Source organism: Lentinus tigrinus (assembly GCF_003813185.1).
Source record: "Lentinus tigrinus ALCF2SS1-7 unplaced genomic scaffold L226scaffold_6, whole genome shotgun sequence".
NCBI classification, from domain to species: Eukaryota; Fungi; Basidiomycota; class Agaricomycetes; order Polyporales; family Polyporaceae; genus Lentinus; species Lentinus tigrinus.
The window spans coordinates 358,552-373,018 of NW_027137915.1; the positions used below are offsets into that span (position 1 = coordinate 358,552).

The following is a 14,467-nucleotide window of genomic DNA, read 5'->3' on the forward strand; positions in this document are numbered from 1 at the left end:
ATACCGTAACAGTTTGTGCCGAACCTAGGTCCGAATAATTACAAGTATACGTACTGATGTACTCATTACTCCAGCAAGCTACAGATAAAAGCCAGACAATTTGCCCTGACTATATGCGTACCAGCCCCATGTTACCACCTGCTGCTTCTTCTCCGAAACCGGGGTATTGGTAGGAGCCCGCGTCCGTCCCTTGAAAGGCCACCCGAGCTGAGAAGAATGGTGCAGCTCGACACCCAGCTCTTCCGCGAATGTCCACACCAAGCTTGGATTCTTCAGGAACATGCGTCCGACGAGAATCACGTCCGCCTGACCCTGTAGCCAATTACTGGATCAATGTTCCAAAGAGAGTTGCTATGATCAAGACACACCTTGTTGAGAATACTCTCCGCGAGCGTCGTAGTATGAATACGTCCGACAGCGGCGACGTGTATCTTGTTGCCTAGCGCTTCCTTGACAGCAGCAGCAAAGGGCACCTGGTATCCGGGCTCGGAGGAGATCGCCTGGACGCGCTGCGCAGGGTGGTTTCCGCTCGACGAGATGTCCATCAGGTCGACACCGTGCTCGGCGAGCACACCAGCCAGCTTAACAGTGTCCTAGATCGCCACGAAGGCTCGTTGGGAAGCGCCTCCTCGATCCACTCCGTGGCGGACACGCCGTGATCCGGCCCTCTCCCTGTCAGCAGCCGTGTTGGGGAAGAATACAGTCTAGCAATACGTACCGACAGAAAAGAGGCATAGTCGGCGGCATGACAGCGCGCAGTGCGTCGACAAGCTCGACGAGGAACCGGATGCGGTTCTCGAAGCTGCCGCCATACTCGTCGGTGCGCTTGTTGCTCGTCGGACTCAAGAACTCGGTGACGAGAAATCCATGTGCGCCGTGGATCTCGATGACGTCGAAACCTGCCTTCATGGCCCTCTTCGCAGCGTTCACGAAAGCCTTGATGATGCCTTTGATTTCCGCCTTCGTCAGCTCCTTCGGGAGGGGAAATCCATCACTGTATGGAAGTGCGCTGGGGCCAACAGTGTCGTTGGGCCAGCCACCGGAGGCCTCGTCTGCGATGGCTGCCGGGTCGATGAATGGGGCGAGAGTGGACGCTTTGCGGCCCGCGTGTGCAAGCTGGATGCCGATCTTCTGGTTCTGCGAGTGCGCAAACTCGACAACTTTGGCCCAGGCCGCCTGCTCATCGTTCCAGGTGCCTGCGTCCTGGTGTGAGATACGGCCTTCAGGAGCAGCTATTGATGGCAGTAACGAGGAGCGCTAGCCAGCGCGTTCTAAAAAGTGACCTACAGGCACGCCATGTCAGTAGGTAGGAAAGATACTCGGACATAGCAGATAGCGAGGAAAAGTACCGGCGTGGGCACGTCATCCGAAGGCTTGAACTTTAGCATATTCTAGGGAATGCTGACGTAGCGGTACAATATGTAAGCAGGCCGAGCCTGGCCCTTCCACAAGAACCATCAAACAGAAAAACAGAACTTCCTTGGTAGACTCACACGACAGCCTCTGCTCAGCGGAAGATAGCGTTACTTGACACATTGAATTCAAAAGATGCCTGAGTCCTTCGCCTCCTCGCGGACCATGACAAGACAGTAGTACGGGGTTTTCTGGTATATCCACAGCCGCAGCGAAGCCCTTCCACGACAAGCTACCGATCGCCATCCCACATCCACGAGGGAGGCGGCGCATGAGAGTCCTGCGTCGGTAACTCGTGTACTGCTATCTAGCCAAATCGATCGTCAGCCCACGCGCACCCGTAGCAGACACCCCGATACTCACTTGGTTTTATGTTTTCTGAGAATTGATGAGGTAGCGTACGCTGAAATGCGAAAAGAAATGGAGAGCTGAGGAAACATGTCAACGTAAGGACAATCTCTAGGCATCAAACGGAACGACGCACCTCCGAAGAGCCTCCATATGGGATGGGTGGTCAGGCCGGTCAGGGACCAGCATCGCGACGATCTTGACCAGCCTTCGGGCGAACTTGAAGAGTGGAAGACGGAGGGTCGCGGACCATTGAGAGTAAGAGTGATTCGTTGCCAGAGCAAGCCTCGTCGGAAGTCCTCAAGGTGGAGAAGGAGTACCGGTCGAACACGAGACAGCGAGAGTTCTGCCGGGTCGAGAATGCGACTCGGAGCGAGGTCGAACGACGAGTCCGGTTGCTGTCGCATAGGACCTTCGAGGTACTATCGAGTGACGAGCTAGTCGACATAGGTCGAGGGGCGAGCAGATTCGAGGGTCGCATGGTCGCAGTCGCCAGTAGCGCGAAGGAAGCGATGCGGCTTGAAGGATGGCGAGCGAGAGATGTGTGACCAGTGCGAGATCCAGCGTCGTCCAAGTGAGAAGATGTGCTAGTCGAAGTTGAGCGAACCAGGAGAAGCGGAGCGTGACTGTGAGCGAAGGGTCGGCTCCAAACGCGCCGCGGCGTGTTGTCTCTTGATGATCGTCAGCGAAAGTTCCTGCAGACGAGAAGACGACAGGGCGCGTGGAAGATATGGTCAAGAGGTCGATGAAGTCGGCGCCATGTGAACTTGATAGCAGACTTCAGATGGGCGGACCTCCGTTCGACGCCAGAGATCAAGGCTGTCGAGAGATAGCTGAGCCAAGGCGGGGCAAACGGTGTCACTGTGGAGATCGAGGACCGCTTGCGCCAAGGCGGGTGGCCGGAGATCAAGCCGAGGGGTCGCCGTCGAGGAAGCTTAAGATGGGCGGAGGACGGAAAGGAGGATGGGAGTACGGCGTCAGAGAGAGGAGGGGAGAGGATGGATGAGGTGGGAAGAGGATGGATGAGGAGGGAAGAGAGAGAGAGCCAAAGGAAGGGATAGAAGCGAATGTGTGGATGGTATATGGAAGAAATTGGTATGAATGCTATGGATTTGCGGTATAGGTATAGGTGGCATGTGGATGGTATGTGAATAGTATGTGGATGCTAATGATATCGAAAACGGGGATAATGGACGCATTGGCGAGCACGGCATTAGGTATAAGTTTATATGAGTATGTATATAAGTGAGAAGGAGATTAGGCAAGGAAAAAGATAGAGAAATAAGTCGTGAGTGGTGGGAGGTGCACCGTATCGGGACTCTGTGCCCGAGGGACGTGTGTCAGCAATTGCCGAGGTGGTGAGCGTGTACAGCTTCGGCGGTCTTAATCGTCGAAAGATACGCCGGGGACTGGGCGGTACCGCATAGTACGCCGGGAGCTGCTGCCTTGGACGAACTTTGGGACGGTCGAGGACCCGAAGACGTCCTCGTCAGAGGCGGAGGGGGCGGTAGGTTCAGGCCCGAACAGCTCCTCAAAGAGCTCCTCCGTCTCTGCGGCCGCCTGAGCAGCGTCAAGCTCTGCGCCGATGGTCGCCAGGAAGTTTTCCGCCTTGGTGATGAGGGCTGCCTCCGAGGCTGCCTCCTCGGAGGCATCGAACCAGACCTCTTCGTCTTCCTCATCTTCATCGTCATCTTCGAAGTAGTCGGAAGTCTCGGCGGCGGGAGCAGGAGCCTTGACCTGCAGAACGGCATGAAGGGAATCTGCCTGAGTAGGTTGCTGTTCCTCCTCGTAGTCCGGCAGTGCTTCAGTGGCGGTCTCTGCGCTCTGAGCCGTAACCTGCTGCACGACCGGCACAACTTGTGCAACAGGAGCTTCCGACGGCACGATGTCCATTGCGTCATCAAAGGCGCTGCTGAGCATATCGTAAGAGGGGAGCGGAGTGAAGTAGATCTCCATGACCTGTACATAGGATGAGCAACGAGATTGGTGTTGCTAATTCGAAAGAGCTCACCTCTTCGTCGTCGTCGGTCGTGTCGTAGGAAGTAGGCTAGGAAGTCATCAGAAAGGTGATTCCCACACTGTGGGAGCAGGTGAAGATAGACATACCTCTTCGTATTCCATGTCCACATCGCCCTCTAGCCGGTCAAGTCTGACCACCACAATCTCCAACCGCTCCTCCAAGTCGATCGGAATGTCAAGGGGAGCGACGCGCAGGACTGGATGATACGCCCGACATCTCTTCCACTCGAAGCTGCCGAGGTAGGGCGTAGTCGCCTTGCGGACGTCTGTGAGCTTCCGCGGTACCTTCGTGGTCTGTGTCGCCTTTCGGATGCTTCGAGGAAGGCCCTGCTTGACGAGCTTGTCAATGGCGGCACGACTCTTCGCTTTGAGATGGGCGCGATGCCGTTTGTGTGCGCGGTGAGCGATGCGCTGAGCATTGGTCATCCGAGAAGTGATGAACCCGAGCCCAACTGGCTGAGACGAGTCGGCGATGCATTGCATGGAGGGAGCCGCCATGGGGACGTCGAGCTGCGAAGGCTTGGAGGCCAAGGCGGCTTGAGACATGGGAGCGTCAGGGGCGGGCACGAAGGGATGGACTGCTCGTGGGCTGAAGTGATGAGGGGCGACCTGTTGGAGTACTCGTAGATCGGTGGGGTACGCATCGGGGTAGCAGAAGGGGTAGGCGTTTGGGTCGGGCTGAGTGACGCGGACGACCCCCTGCGTACGCTTGAGGAACATGTTGCGAGCCTTGAAAAAAAGGGTCAGACGAGTGGTTCAACACAGATAACGACCAGCTCACCTTGGCGATCTTGCTGACACGCCGTTTCCGTTGTCTCATGACCATGGGCTGAGGATCGCCAGGCGATGAGGAGGAAAACATCAATGGAAGATGGTCGACGCACCTGGGCAAGCCTCCGCCTCTTGCAGTCTTGATCATGCGCTGGACGACGGCGGATGCTGCTCTGGAGGCTGCCGTCAATGTCGTCCGCTTTGCGTTTGAGGCGCGCCGGGGCTCGCGGTAGCGGGACGTCGATGTCCATGAATACTTCGGAGCGGGATTCCGCGAGAGGAAGGCTGGCGACAGAGCGGTTGAACGAGTACACCGGGCAGCTCCCAGCTTGGGACAAGGAGGACGTCCGCAGAGGCGAGTCGATGCGCATGGGCGAGTGTGGAGGAGCGTGAAGGGTAGGCATGGTGGTAGTGTCGCAGGAGTAGTCGAGCTGTGTCTGGCAGGTGGTGACGGTGGTGGTGAGGGAGAGGCTGAGAGAGACGAGGCGGCGGGGGGAGGCGAACAACGCGGGAGGCAGACCAAGTCAACCTCCACTTGGACGCACAAGAGAAGCACCAACCGATCGATCACGTTCGCTCCGCCCTGTCAGCCGCAATAGCTGCAGTTCTCGCTGTTGAGGTATTGACGAGCTGCATGAGAAGAGGAGAGTACTTTCCCGTAGCCCTCGTCCTGTCGTCAATAACACGGTGAACATAATATGCGCAAATGACCCAGGGAAGATCGGCACCACAACTTCTGGGCGAACAATCTATCCGGAGACTCGTACAGTGCAGGCTGAAACAACCAACGTATCGTTGTGAACGTTCAGTCGACTATCGACAGCAGGATATGCAAGAGAGCGGCGTACTTCGGCATTAGCCGAGACGTGTCCATCGTCAGCCACATACGCGTTCGGCCTGTAGCATGGAATAAGTGATGCCCGCACGACATAGTCAACTGGGTTGGCCACGGGATATGCATACTGCGCGAGGGCGCGGTGACGCGATGGAGCCCTAGGGACTTCACCTCGAAAGCAATTATCCGATTAAACGCTGTACAGGTACCCGATGACTGCAACAAAACCTGCGAGCAATATATCGGTCGATGAACCTCGGATGCAGCAAATCTTCAACTCACCTAATACCAAATACCAATAGCTCCAGCCAGAACCCCAGTCAAGGCTATCGCGAAGGTACCACAACCGCTGAAGTTGCGACTACCACCGTTTGATCCGCCAGTCGCACTCGGTGCTGCGCTAGACGAGGTCGAGCTAGTAGAAGTGCTGCTGGTACCCGACGATGAAGACGAAGAAGTCGTGGCAGCAGGAATAGTGCCGATGACACTCGTGCGCGTGATCGTAGCAGAAGGGACGTTGCCGGAAGTCGAAAGCAAGGACGGCAATGCAGTGCTGCTCTCGTTGGTGGCCTGGATCACGAATCCCGCACTTAGGTTCGGTGTGCTAGACCCGTCGACAGTCACTGCGACATCAAGTCTCAGCGCTGCATCCACATCAAACAAGGCAGAATTGAGTTACTTACAAGAAATAAAATAGAGGTCGCCCGAGGGCAGGTTGAACGGACAGCGGACATTGACCGCGCCATCCGCAAGACTGACGTTCTGAGCGAGAGGCTCGTCTGGAACACGATTGGCACACAGACGCTAATGAAGCATACGTTAAGACGCACCTTCCCACAGAAACGTGGTACCGTCCGACTGAAAATACCCCATGAACACCGTTCCATTCAGCCCCCTAAGATTCAGGTCCTTTGTAACCCTGACAGCAGAGCTCTGGGTGAGCGACCCCAACCACACCTTCATAGAAACACTCACCACTCAATCGTCTCGACTTGTCCTGGGGTCCATCTTGACTGAGAACCGGGCACGGTGATAGTCGGCAAGTCGGGGTCTGCACGGGGAACCAGGACGTGGCCATATACCGCTGTGACGGCGAGAAGCAGAACCGAGAGTATCATGTCGGGTCGACTTACGAGTCTCTCAGCCTGGGTCCTGATTAGACGGATGCAAGAAGGGAACAAGGTCGGTCATGGTGTTCCTCGAGCCGGTTTGATATTCGTGCAAGGGAGAGAGCAGGGCGCTGATGGGCGCGAGGAGCATACCCGCGACTCGCCGACTCGCGCTGGTCGCGCGCGTGAGCGTCAAGGTCCACATTGACTTTGTCTCTTGCCTCCTCGTCTGAGATGTTGAGGATGCATTCACCTCTTGCTCGCGTCCAGCTGTTCCTGACTGAAGAGTGCTTGCAACATGTCAAGTTGACCACTCGTCGCCTGCATGGATCCCTGACTATTGCTTGACCCGAGTTGCTGCTAGGATGGACTCGACATGCTCCCTGGCCGACCCTGACGCGTCCTCTCACTACTAGGAAGGTAAGCCACCACGTAGGATATGCACCGTCATGGCGGACACCGACAGAGCCGACATCGCAAATCAAGCTTATCGCTGTCGACGCTCGGCAGAAGACCAGAATCGAATGGCACACCTGATCAGCCTACGCGTGGGTACGACATATTAAAGACGATCCTATCCTGCGCGGCGAGTCCCTGCCCACGTCCTCGCCCTCGTTCAAGACGGCTACGTCCGCCCTCGCGGTCTGCAGTTGGTGGCCAAGCTCTGTCCCGAAGCTCCTCTACCATCTTCACGAGACTCGCGCACCCCGCTAGCTCCACTCTCCCAGAGCTACATAGGCTTCCAAGTCCCCGACATACCTCGCTATACTCTTCATGATGATGAACGCCCTATATGCTGTCCTGGCTCTGGCTGCTGCAGCACTCGCGACACCGCTTGCAATGACCCCGCGCGACTCGGTGTCGCCGCCCATCACAAACCCCACGGCGCAGACAGTATGGAGGGTCGGCGATACGGTGACAGTAGAGTGGTATGTCCTGACCTCGTGCAATACTTCTCAAGCATTGACAATGCTCCATCGTGCACAGGGACGTGGCTGCGCTCAACGGCGCACAACCCAGCAATCCACTGGCGAAGATCATCCTGGGTACTTTGGCGGACAACGTGGAGCATCTCATGATTGGTGCGTCTCATGCTCACGCTCATGATGCATGATGCATCGCGCTGACAAGGATTCTTGCACCTATCCAGAGTCTCCTCTGGTCTCCAACTTCCCTATCCTCGGCGGCAACGTCTCCTTGGTCGTCCCATCCGTCCCTAGCGGAAGCGACTACATCGTCTGCCGTACGTCACCCAGCCCAAGCACTGGCTCGTATACCATACTCATCATGCAACGGCAGTCTTCGGCACCTCAGGCGACATCAGTCCGGCGTTCACGATCGTGGGCACGGACGCCTCGTCCACCCTTGGCCAGACCCTCGCTGCGTCAAGTTCGAACACGCTTCCCCCGCACCAGACCACGGACCCGTCGACCACCGTGAGTTTGCCTCCTACCGGGGTGACGAGGACCGACCCGGCGTCGAGCGCGACGTCTTCTGTGTCGGCCACGACCTCGGCATCCGTGAGCGTAACGTCTGGCATCCTACCTTCCGGGGTGTCCGGCACGTCGGGGAGCGTCACTGCTCCTGGAACCTCTGCGAGCGCGACCTCGACTTCGGCTTCTTCGACCAGTTCCAGCGCAGCAACGGGTGGTGCTGGTAACTTTGGATCTAGGGTGTCTGTAACGGGCGCGCATATCTTCGGCGTGGTTTCTGCTGCGATGACCTTGTTGACTTTCTTGTAGTATAACGAAGACTCTATGGGGATGCTGGCTGCTACGACGACTATTAATGCCCTCATGTACATTACTTGATACCACAACCACATCGCTTAGCCTCAGATACGACTTCGACGCATGAGATATGGTTGAGAACCCACCCGACGTTGCACGCGCTCGGACCAGACAAAGGCGAATTCGAAGACAAATGCGCCCTGGGGCCGAAATGATACAATTGCAGTTCGATAAGCAACAACGCTAATACTAGCAAAGCGACAACCACAAAAAGCTCGACGATGCGCGAACAACGATCCAAATCCGTGCCGCGTTCCGCTAGGGTAACCGAAGGAACACCATCTCTATCTTTACACTACACACACGCCCTCGGCGTCGGGTGCCGTTGCTCATGGTCGTCGCGCACAGTGACACTGAACGACATCATGACGCTGACCACTGCTCGTCCTCCACTCCGAGTCTCTGCCGGCGACCCGCCCCGTCGCGGGCGGCCGGTGGCGCCTAGCGCTCTTCACTGCGAGTCCCTATAATCGTCTTCTCCCTCCCGTATGGTGCATGCCGGGGAGCGATCTTGACAAAATACTGGGCCGCTGCCGTATACTATCGACTATCGAAGACCTAACCGGGACAAGGCCTCTTGAACGCGAGCGTCGAACGGCATCGTCGGGTGGCTGAGCCGTGCTACGTCAAGTGCCTTCATGAAAACTTCGACGCCGTATCGCTGGCCGCCCGGTAATGAGGAGCATAGATATTGAGCGGTGTCCTCATCTGTAGAGCATCGACGTAAAACATAGGGATGGGTTGACAGGAAATGAAAAGGTTAGCGACTTGAGGGTAAAGACTAACGACGTACCACTAGGCTCAACCGCTGACAAGCGCGACAAGTGTACGTTGTCGCAATTCTTGTCTCTACATTCCCCGCCGCCTGGAAGCTCATACTGACAGACTTGTCGAGTGTTATCTGAGAGGTACTTCATGACCGCAGCTTGCTTGAGCGGCTTCAGATCAATATCGATAGTTTGGGTCGTACTTGAGGACGACCCAGAGGTAGAGGAGGAGGAAGGAGCGAGAGGACTAGACTCAGGTCGTGAGCGTGCACGCAGAAGAGGATGGCGATCTAGAAGAGAACGGTAAGTCTCGAATACGGGCGCCTGCTCAGGCTGTTGATTCATGGGCTCGTCGGGATCATCAACAACCTGGAGAAATCAAGTCAGCACGAAGTACCCGCGAGGTCTCCTGTGACAGGACATTGAGGTAGTTGACGAAAGCTAACACGTACCTGAGCCGACGTCTCTGGAAAGGTGCCAACGACGTCGACTTCCATACTGTCGCTATCAGCGCTAGGCTCTTCGGAAATCATAGCCTGTAAAGAATAAAACAAAGGGCAGGAGAGCAATAAGCAGCAGCGCCGTAAGGCGTAGCCGGAAGAACCGAAAAGAGAGGAAGTTTAGCACAGATTCAGAACGCCGCCCAAGTGCGGCATGAGAAGGGAAGGGGTTCTTGCCGCTTGTTCTTGTTGGGCTTCGCCTGTCAACACTATCAACGGCGTCGACAGATACAAACAAGACGCAGTCACCAAATAGGATGAGAAGAAGATGTTGCGCAATGCAATATGAAAGGGAGTGGCGGTAAGGGAGGGTCATGAGCAGACGCATACGAAGATGGGACAACTTGCCTTTGTCCCCTGTTGTGTGATGCTCCAATACGTTCGACGATACGTCTGCGATATAGCGCGTCAGAAGGAACTTTTAACGCATTTTGTGGAGATGAGAACCAATCGGTGTGGCAGGGACGCTGCTTGACTCGGATTCAAGTAACGTTATGCTGCCACCGGTTTCTGAGCAACTATATTAGAGGGTGTCAAATCGTCGATCTATCGGACAAACTCTCACCATACGGCAGACCAGCAGCAGCAACAGATTGCTCCTCGGTATCATCACCAGGACGACGCACTGCAGCTGAAGGATCAGGTGTCGCAGACGTACTGCTGCGAGAGACCTGCAAGGAACGAGCAGTAGAGGACTCGTCTTCCTCCTGCTTGATGGCTACTGAGGCAATCGACTGGGCGCCGATGATTGACGGTGTAGAGCGTGACGTCGACGTCTGAAGCTAAGGTTAGCAACTAAACTGATCGCGAAACACCACGATTCCGACTCACCGCGGCTTGCTTCTTGAGCTTTTCTTGCTGCCGTTGCGCAATTTTCTCTCGCATCCTCCGGATCTGCTCCTCTTTCTCCAAGAGAGCAGTAGGGTTGATGGAATTGGCAGGCGAATTGACTCGAGGCGTTGGAGCAACAGACACCTGAGGGGTATTGGCTTGGGGTCCTCGAGACTCGGCCCTCGAAGGTAGGCCATTCGTATAGGCAACACCATCCTCACGCTCGTCTTCGGAGTCGCTGAGCTCGATGACGCACCGCCTTTGCGGGAGACCGGCGAAGCCAGTGCTTCTCCGTTTAGGCGGAGCTCGAGCCGAGACGCGAGAAGGCCCGGGGTCCATGTCGACGAAATCAGCGGCGACAGGTCGCTTGGTGCCTCGACGAGAACCCATCACTTGGCTCTCTACGGAAGGTGAACGGGTTTGGAAGAGACCAGGGATGGCGTCGGAGTCGTCGTCGTTACCACCATACGACAGTCCATTGCCGTTAGTGAAGGCTGGCGGTGCGTAGAAGGAACGGTCGGACACTGCAGAATGAGGCACGACTGGGGACTTGGGCGACGGCACGCTAGACATAGTTGCGGATCGCGTGGGGGGCGGACGAAGAAGAGGTGTGTAGTCGGTGGTGACGCTGAAGCCTCCGCTTAGCCCTGGAACCTCATCAACGTCCATCGCGTCCACTGAGAATGACCGAACCCGCGGCTCGGCAACTGAACCAGAAGGCTTGGAGGTGTCGTTGTGGAGCCCGGCTGAATCGATGCTGTTCAGGAAGTCGTCCACCGTCCCCGTGAGGACTGGCAATGCCGCGGCGGTATTGGTCGTAGAGGAGGCTATAGAAGTACCGTAGTCGGCAGTATGCGACTCAACACTGGACGTTGACTTCTGTTGTTTCAACTTGAGTGACGCGACAACGGCCTTCCGGGCCAACAGCTCCTGTTTGCGCTGCTGTTCGATGTCGAGGAGGTACGAAGAAGGCGTGGATGAACCGCTTGAACTGCCTGGGACGAAAGGCGCCGCACTTGCTGAAAGCGACGAAGGGACATCGGCCTGAGCTGGAACGTTCTGAGTTTGGCTAGGCTGGGCGGGAGAGGTTGCGTTCGCTGTGGCGGATGGCATGGACGATGAGATGTAGGGTAACAGCCCGGTTACATCAAGATTGGAGGGAAGACGAAGGTTGTATTCGACGAAGATGTAGAAGATGATCTCTCGACTGAGTCCACAGTTGACGAGATACTCTGGAGGGACGCCCCAACCAAGCAGATCCAGAATGATGTCGCGCGCGGTGAGGTATTGCGCTTCAGTCACTGTATAGGGATCTTCAGACGCCATTGCCGTAGCACTGAACTGCAGCGAGACTCACTAGCAAGACCTGGCCTGTAATACTTGTCTGGGGTGACGAGCGGTGCTGCGGTGGCGGCAGGTGCGGCAATAGCTTTACTCAAGGCAGGAGAAATGGGTTCGACTTTGGGTACTGGAGGCGGAAGCATTTGTACGACGGGTTGTGGGGGTTGCGCAGATGTGGGCGAAGTCGGTTCAGGTTGCGGTTTGACGGACGGTGGCGGAGGAGACATCTCGGAGTCGCTGATCTCGCCTTCTTCGCGAGCGCCGGCATCGATCTCCATCGGCTCTGATACGGGGACCGAAGACGTTACGGGTTGCAAAGCTGGCGAGGACGCGATGGACGATGCAGCACCAGACGGCTCTTCCGGACCATAGTCCAGTTGAATCGACTGCTGTTGCACAACGGGGCGAGGTGGGATGGTGGGTTCCGAGCTACCGGTGAGTTTGCGTCTCTTCGACTTCAGCGTGCGCAACGCGGCAGCCCGGAGGGAGGCAGCGCTGTCCTCAGCAGAAGTTTCGGTAGCGTTTACCGCAGCTTGCGGGGATTCCTCGACGAGATGAGAGCCAGACATCGCTCGAAGACGGCGCACGGCGCAGGTAGAACCAAGAATGAAACAAGGACGACGGGGAAACGGGGAACGGGGAACACAACGATCAGGACGAGATAAGTACCTCGAGTACTAGTAGACGGAGAAGGGCCAATCCGCCAGGCGCCCACGCACGGACCACCAGGTCCAGCGTCTCGTTCTATCTTCTGCTCGAAGTCCTGGAGCCCTTCACACGAATCGAGTCTTTTCTTTGTGTCCTCTTTCGTTCTGGTGCACAAACCCCTTTGGAACGTGGAAACCGCCGGGCTGGCGGGTCACAAAAGAGAAAACCTCACAGGGACCTCTAAACGGCGGTTACAACACAATGCATCCGACCGTTCTAGGCGTAACAAACTCAGCGAACTTGCCACATCCCCGGGACCTATGTCCACCTCAGACTCAGCATGTGCTACATAACAAAAGCGTGCTGTCCTCTCGGAGCGCCTCACAAGCGAGCCATCGGCCTTTGTACGTCGCTGAGCGGTTCAGTGCAGTCGAATATCGACCGCCTGGATGACGAGAGGTAAAACACCTGTGTAGACAGCGCAGGTGTTGTCAACTATTCTGAATGCATAGGCATTGCGAGTCAGGGACACAGACCTCCTGTTACGAGTCCGTATTGGGGTCGGGGGTTGTGCATGGCCCGCAGGAAGCCGTTGATTATACCGCTGTGTGCAGAAATGCAGATGTCTTGCAGCAACCCCATCAGTAGTACGAGCGACTCTCGCATAAAGAAAGCTACTCACAGGTCTCCTTATCTGACGAGAATATCCGGTCAAAGACCTGACGCGCTCGTACGGTGACATGCGCCTTGATTTCCCGTTCATCCGCATTCCAGAAGGTATCTTCCTCGGAGAATCCCTCCTCGAAGTCGTAGATCGAGGACGGGAACTTCTCTGCGATTACGCTCCGAGGAGAACGTTTGTCGCAAGTATGTTCCCCGCTCTCCTCGCGTAAATACTGCATGGATCAACTCAGCATCGATTATCGGAAGAATCCGAGGCGGCTTACCTCGAGTATGGTACAGGGCGGAGGCGGCGCAATGCCATCAAGGAACTCCGCCCCCACAAATGTCTCGTGGAACGTGCGCAGCGCCCTTTGCAGTGGACTTGCGTAGTGCCGTTCTGGCAGAGGGATGCCAAAGGCTCGCTCCGTTGCCCATGCCTCGCGAGCTGCTTTGGCCTGGTCTATTCCGAGCTGGGTCAGGTCGGGGTCGGGACCCCATACAAGTTCGCCATCGCCATTGAGTTTCGACCAGTGGCTAGAAGGACGATCAATAAGCGACACTGTAGCTTGGTGACTAGTTCACGTACTCGTCCCAAACCTAAGTTTCCCTCAGAGTGTCAGCCGTGGCTTGCACCCGTACGAGGGAACAATCAGTCTTACTTCCGTGCCGTACTTGGCTTCGGCAACATTGTCTGCAGCGCCTGCGTTTTAGCTAGCCAAGAAGGAACCTCCCAAGATGTCTCACGTACGGAACCCTTGTCCGTGTCGCGAAAAGAAGAAGACTTTGTACTGACTGCCAGGCGATGCGGCGGCGTTCAGAGCGTCGATTCGCGCCTTGAACTTCTCCCATCGATCCGGTGAATCGTCCAGCAACCCGAAACGAGGTGGAAGCTACACGCAATGTCCGATAAGATGAGTGACAACAATACAGGGATGGTTATGACGCACGGCTCCGATAGCCTCTGCATCGGCATCGGGATGATCTTGGGCGAAGAACCCGGTCACGATCTAACCGATCCTAGATCAGTGTGTCGATGTTAACGGTCCCCACCATACTCACCGAGTACTCCCTCTTGGTGTGTGCAGACATTGACGTATTATAGATGTGTATAGGAAGGAGGTAGATTACGAGGAGAACGATCGGCAGAAACCATATATAGCGGAAGCGGCAACCCCGGATGGAGGTCCGCATGAGAGACGCGCGCGTCTGAGAACCACACCGCACGCGCCGCAAGTAGAGAAAAGACATAACCTTATTACCAGTCTCACGAACAACGTATCTTCACAACAAATAGATCCCACACATTCGCACAGAGTCAATACGAGTTAAAAGACGTCTTATATATTGCTACCCGCACCAGGCGAGCGCAGAACCGATGGACGAACCATGGTCCGCTAGCAGAGGCAGAGTACAACAGTATGCTAATGCTACA

At 56.1% G+C, this 14,467-nt stretch overlaps 6 protein-coding genes across 6 annotated transcripts; 1 reads left to right on the plus strand and 5 right to left on the minus strand.

Annotated features, from left to right (window-relative positions):
- Positions 1 to 68: 68 nt before the first annotated feature.
- On the minus strand, positions 69 to 5,512 carry L226DRAFT_551449 (FMN-linked oxidoreductase; the record flags this gene model as incomplete). The annotated part of the gene is made up of 5 exons (XM_067682818.1): positions 69 to 312; positions 369 to 593; positions 715 to 1,257; positions 5,400 to 5,448; positions 5,478 to 5,512. 5 exons carry the CDS (start codon positions 5,510 to 5,512, stop codon positions 79 to 81), a joined length of 1,086 nt encoding a protein of 361 aa, XP_067538047.1. The 3' UTR covers positions 69 to 78.
- L226DRAFT_610778 (uncharacterized protein) lies at positions 5,471 to 6,761 on the minus strand. Its single transcript, XM_067686206.1, has 5 exons — positions 6,362 to 6,761; positions 6,217 to 6,305; positions 6,070 to 6,165; positions 5,669 to 6,009; positions 5,471 to 5,614 (listed from the first exon to the last, which is right to left on the minus strand). The coding sequence occupies exons 1-4, from the start codon at positions 6,502 to 6,504 to the stop codon at positions 5,669 to 5,671; spliced, it is 669 nt and encodes a 222-aa protein (XP_067538048.1). The 5' UTR covers positions 6,505 to 6,761; the 3' UTR covers positions 5,471 to 5,614.
- A 508-nt stretch (positions 6,762 to 7,269) lies between these two features.
- On the plus strand, positions 7,270 to 8,237 carry L226DRAFT_568548 (uncharacterized protein; the record flags this gene model as incomplete). Its single annotated transcript, XM_067684177.1, has 4 exons — positions 7,270 to 7,424; positions 7,483 to 7,577; positions 7,646 to 7,738; positions 7,795 to 8,237. 4 exons carry the CDS (start codon positions 7,270 to 7,272, stop codon positions 8,235 to 8,237), a joined length of 786 nt encoding a protein of 261 aa, XP_067538049.1.
- A 556-nt stretch (positions 8,238 to 8,793) lies between these two features.
- On the minus strand, positions 8,794 to 9,615 carry L226DRAFT_323484 (uncharacterized protein). Its single transcript, XM_067673910.1, has 2 exons — positions 9,079 to 9,615; positions 8,794 to 8,993 (listed from the first exon to the last, which is right to left on the minus strand). The coding sequence occupies exons 1-2, from the start codon at positions 9,395 to 9,397 to the stop codon at positions 8,833 to 8,835; spliced, it is 480 nt and encodes a 159-aa protein (XP_067538050.1). The 5' UTR covers positions 9,398 to 9,615; the 3' UTR covers positions 8,794 to 8,832.
- Positions 9,616 to 9,779: 164 nt separating this feature from the next.
- L226DRAFT_323500 (uncharacterized protein) lies at positions 9,780 to 12,427 on the minus strand. Its single transcript, XM_067673911.1, has 4 exons — positions 11,741 to 12,427; positions 10,384 to 11,684; positions 10,118 to 10,328; positions 9,780 to 10,062 (listed from the first exon to the last, which is right to left on the minus strand). The coding sequence occupies exons 1-4, from the start codon at positions 12,291 to 12,293 to the stop codon at positions 9,974 to 9,976; spliced, it is 2,154 nt and encodes a 717-aa protein (XP_067538051.1). The 5' UTR covers positions 12,294 to 12,427; the 3' UTR covers positions 9,780 to 9,973.
- Positions 12,428 to 12,520: 93 nt separating this feature from the next.
- On the minus strand, positions 12,521 to 14,227 carry L226DRAFT_532266 (phosphoglycerate mutase-like protein; the record flags this gene model as incomplete). Its single annotated transcript, XM_067680226.1, has 9 exons — positions 12,521 to 12,840; positions 12,909 to 12,998; positions 13,055 to 13,268; positions 13,320 to 13,569; positions 13,622 to 13,632; positions 13,695 to 13,726; positions 13,784 to 13,925; positions 13,983 to 14,042; positions 14,095 to 14,227. Coding segments are annotated over 9 exons (979 nt in total), but the record flags the coding sequence as incomplete, so codon positions are not given.
- Between the last annotated feature and the right edge of the window lie 240 nt (positions 14,228 to 14,467).

Bases quoted from the DNA above. Each gene is read 5' to 3' on its own strand.
- L226DRAFT_323484 (XM_067673910.1), bottom strand. From the start codon at position 9,397: ATGAATCAACAGCCTGAGCAGGCGCCCGTATTCGAGACTTACCGTTCT. The intron at 8,994-9,078 runs GTACGTCGTTAG...GATGCTCTACAG, and splicing joins GTCAGCGGTTGAGCCTAGTG to ATGAGGACACCGCTCAATAT.
- L226DRAFT_610778 (XM_067686206.1), bottom strand. From the start codon at position 6,504: ATGATACTCTCGGTTCTGCTTCTCGCCGTCACAGCGGTATATGGCCAC. The intron at 6,306-6,361 runs GTGAGTGTTTCT...CTCTGCTGTCAG, and splicing joins CAAGTCGAGACGATTGAGTG to GGTTACAAAGGACCTGAATC. The intron at 6,166-6,216 runs GTGCGTCTTAAC...ATCGTGTTCCAG, and splicing joins TACCACGTTTCTGTGGGAAG to ACGAGCCTCTCGCTCAGAAC.
- L226DRAFT_323500 (XM_067673911.1), bottom strand. From the start codon at position 12,293: ATGTCTGGCTCTCATCTCGTCGAGGAATCCCCGCAAGCTGCGGTAAAC. The intron at 11,685-11,740 runs GTGAGTCTCGCT...ATCCCTATACAG, and splicing joins TTACAGGCCAGGTCTTGCTA to TGACTGAAGCGCAATACCTC. The intron at 10,329-10,383 runs GTGAGTCGGAAT...CCTTAGCTTCAG, and splicing joins AGCTCAAGAAGCAAGCCGCG to ACGTCGACGTCACGCTCTAC.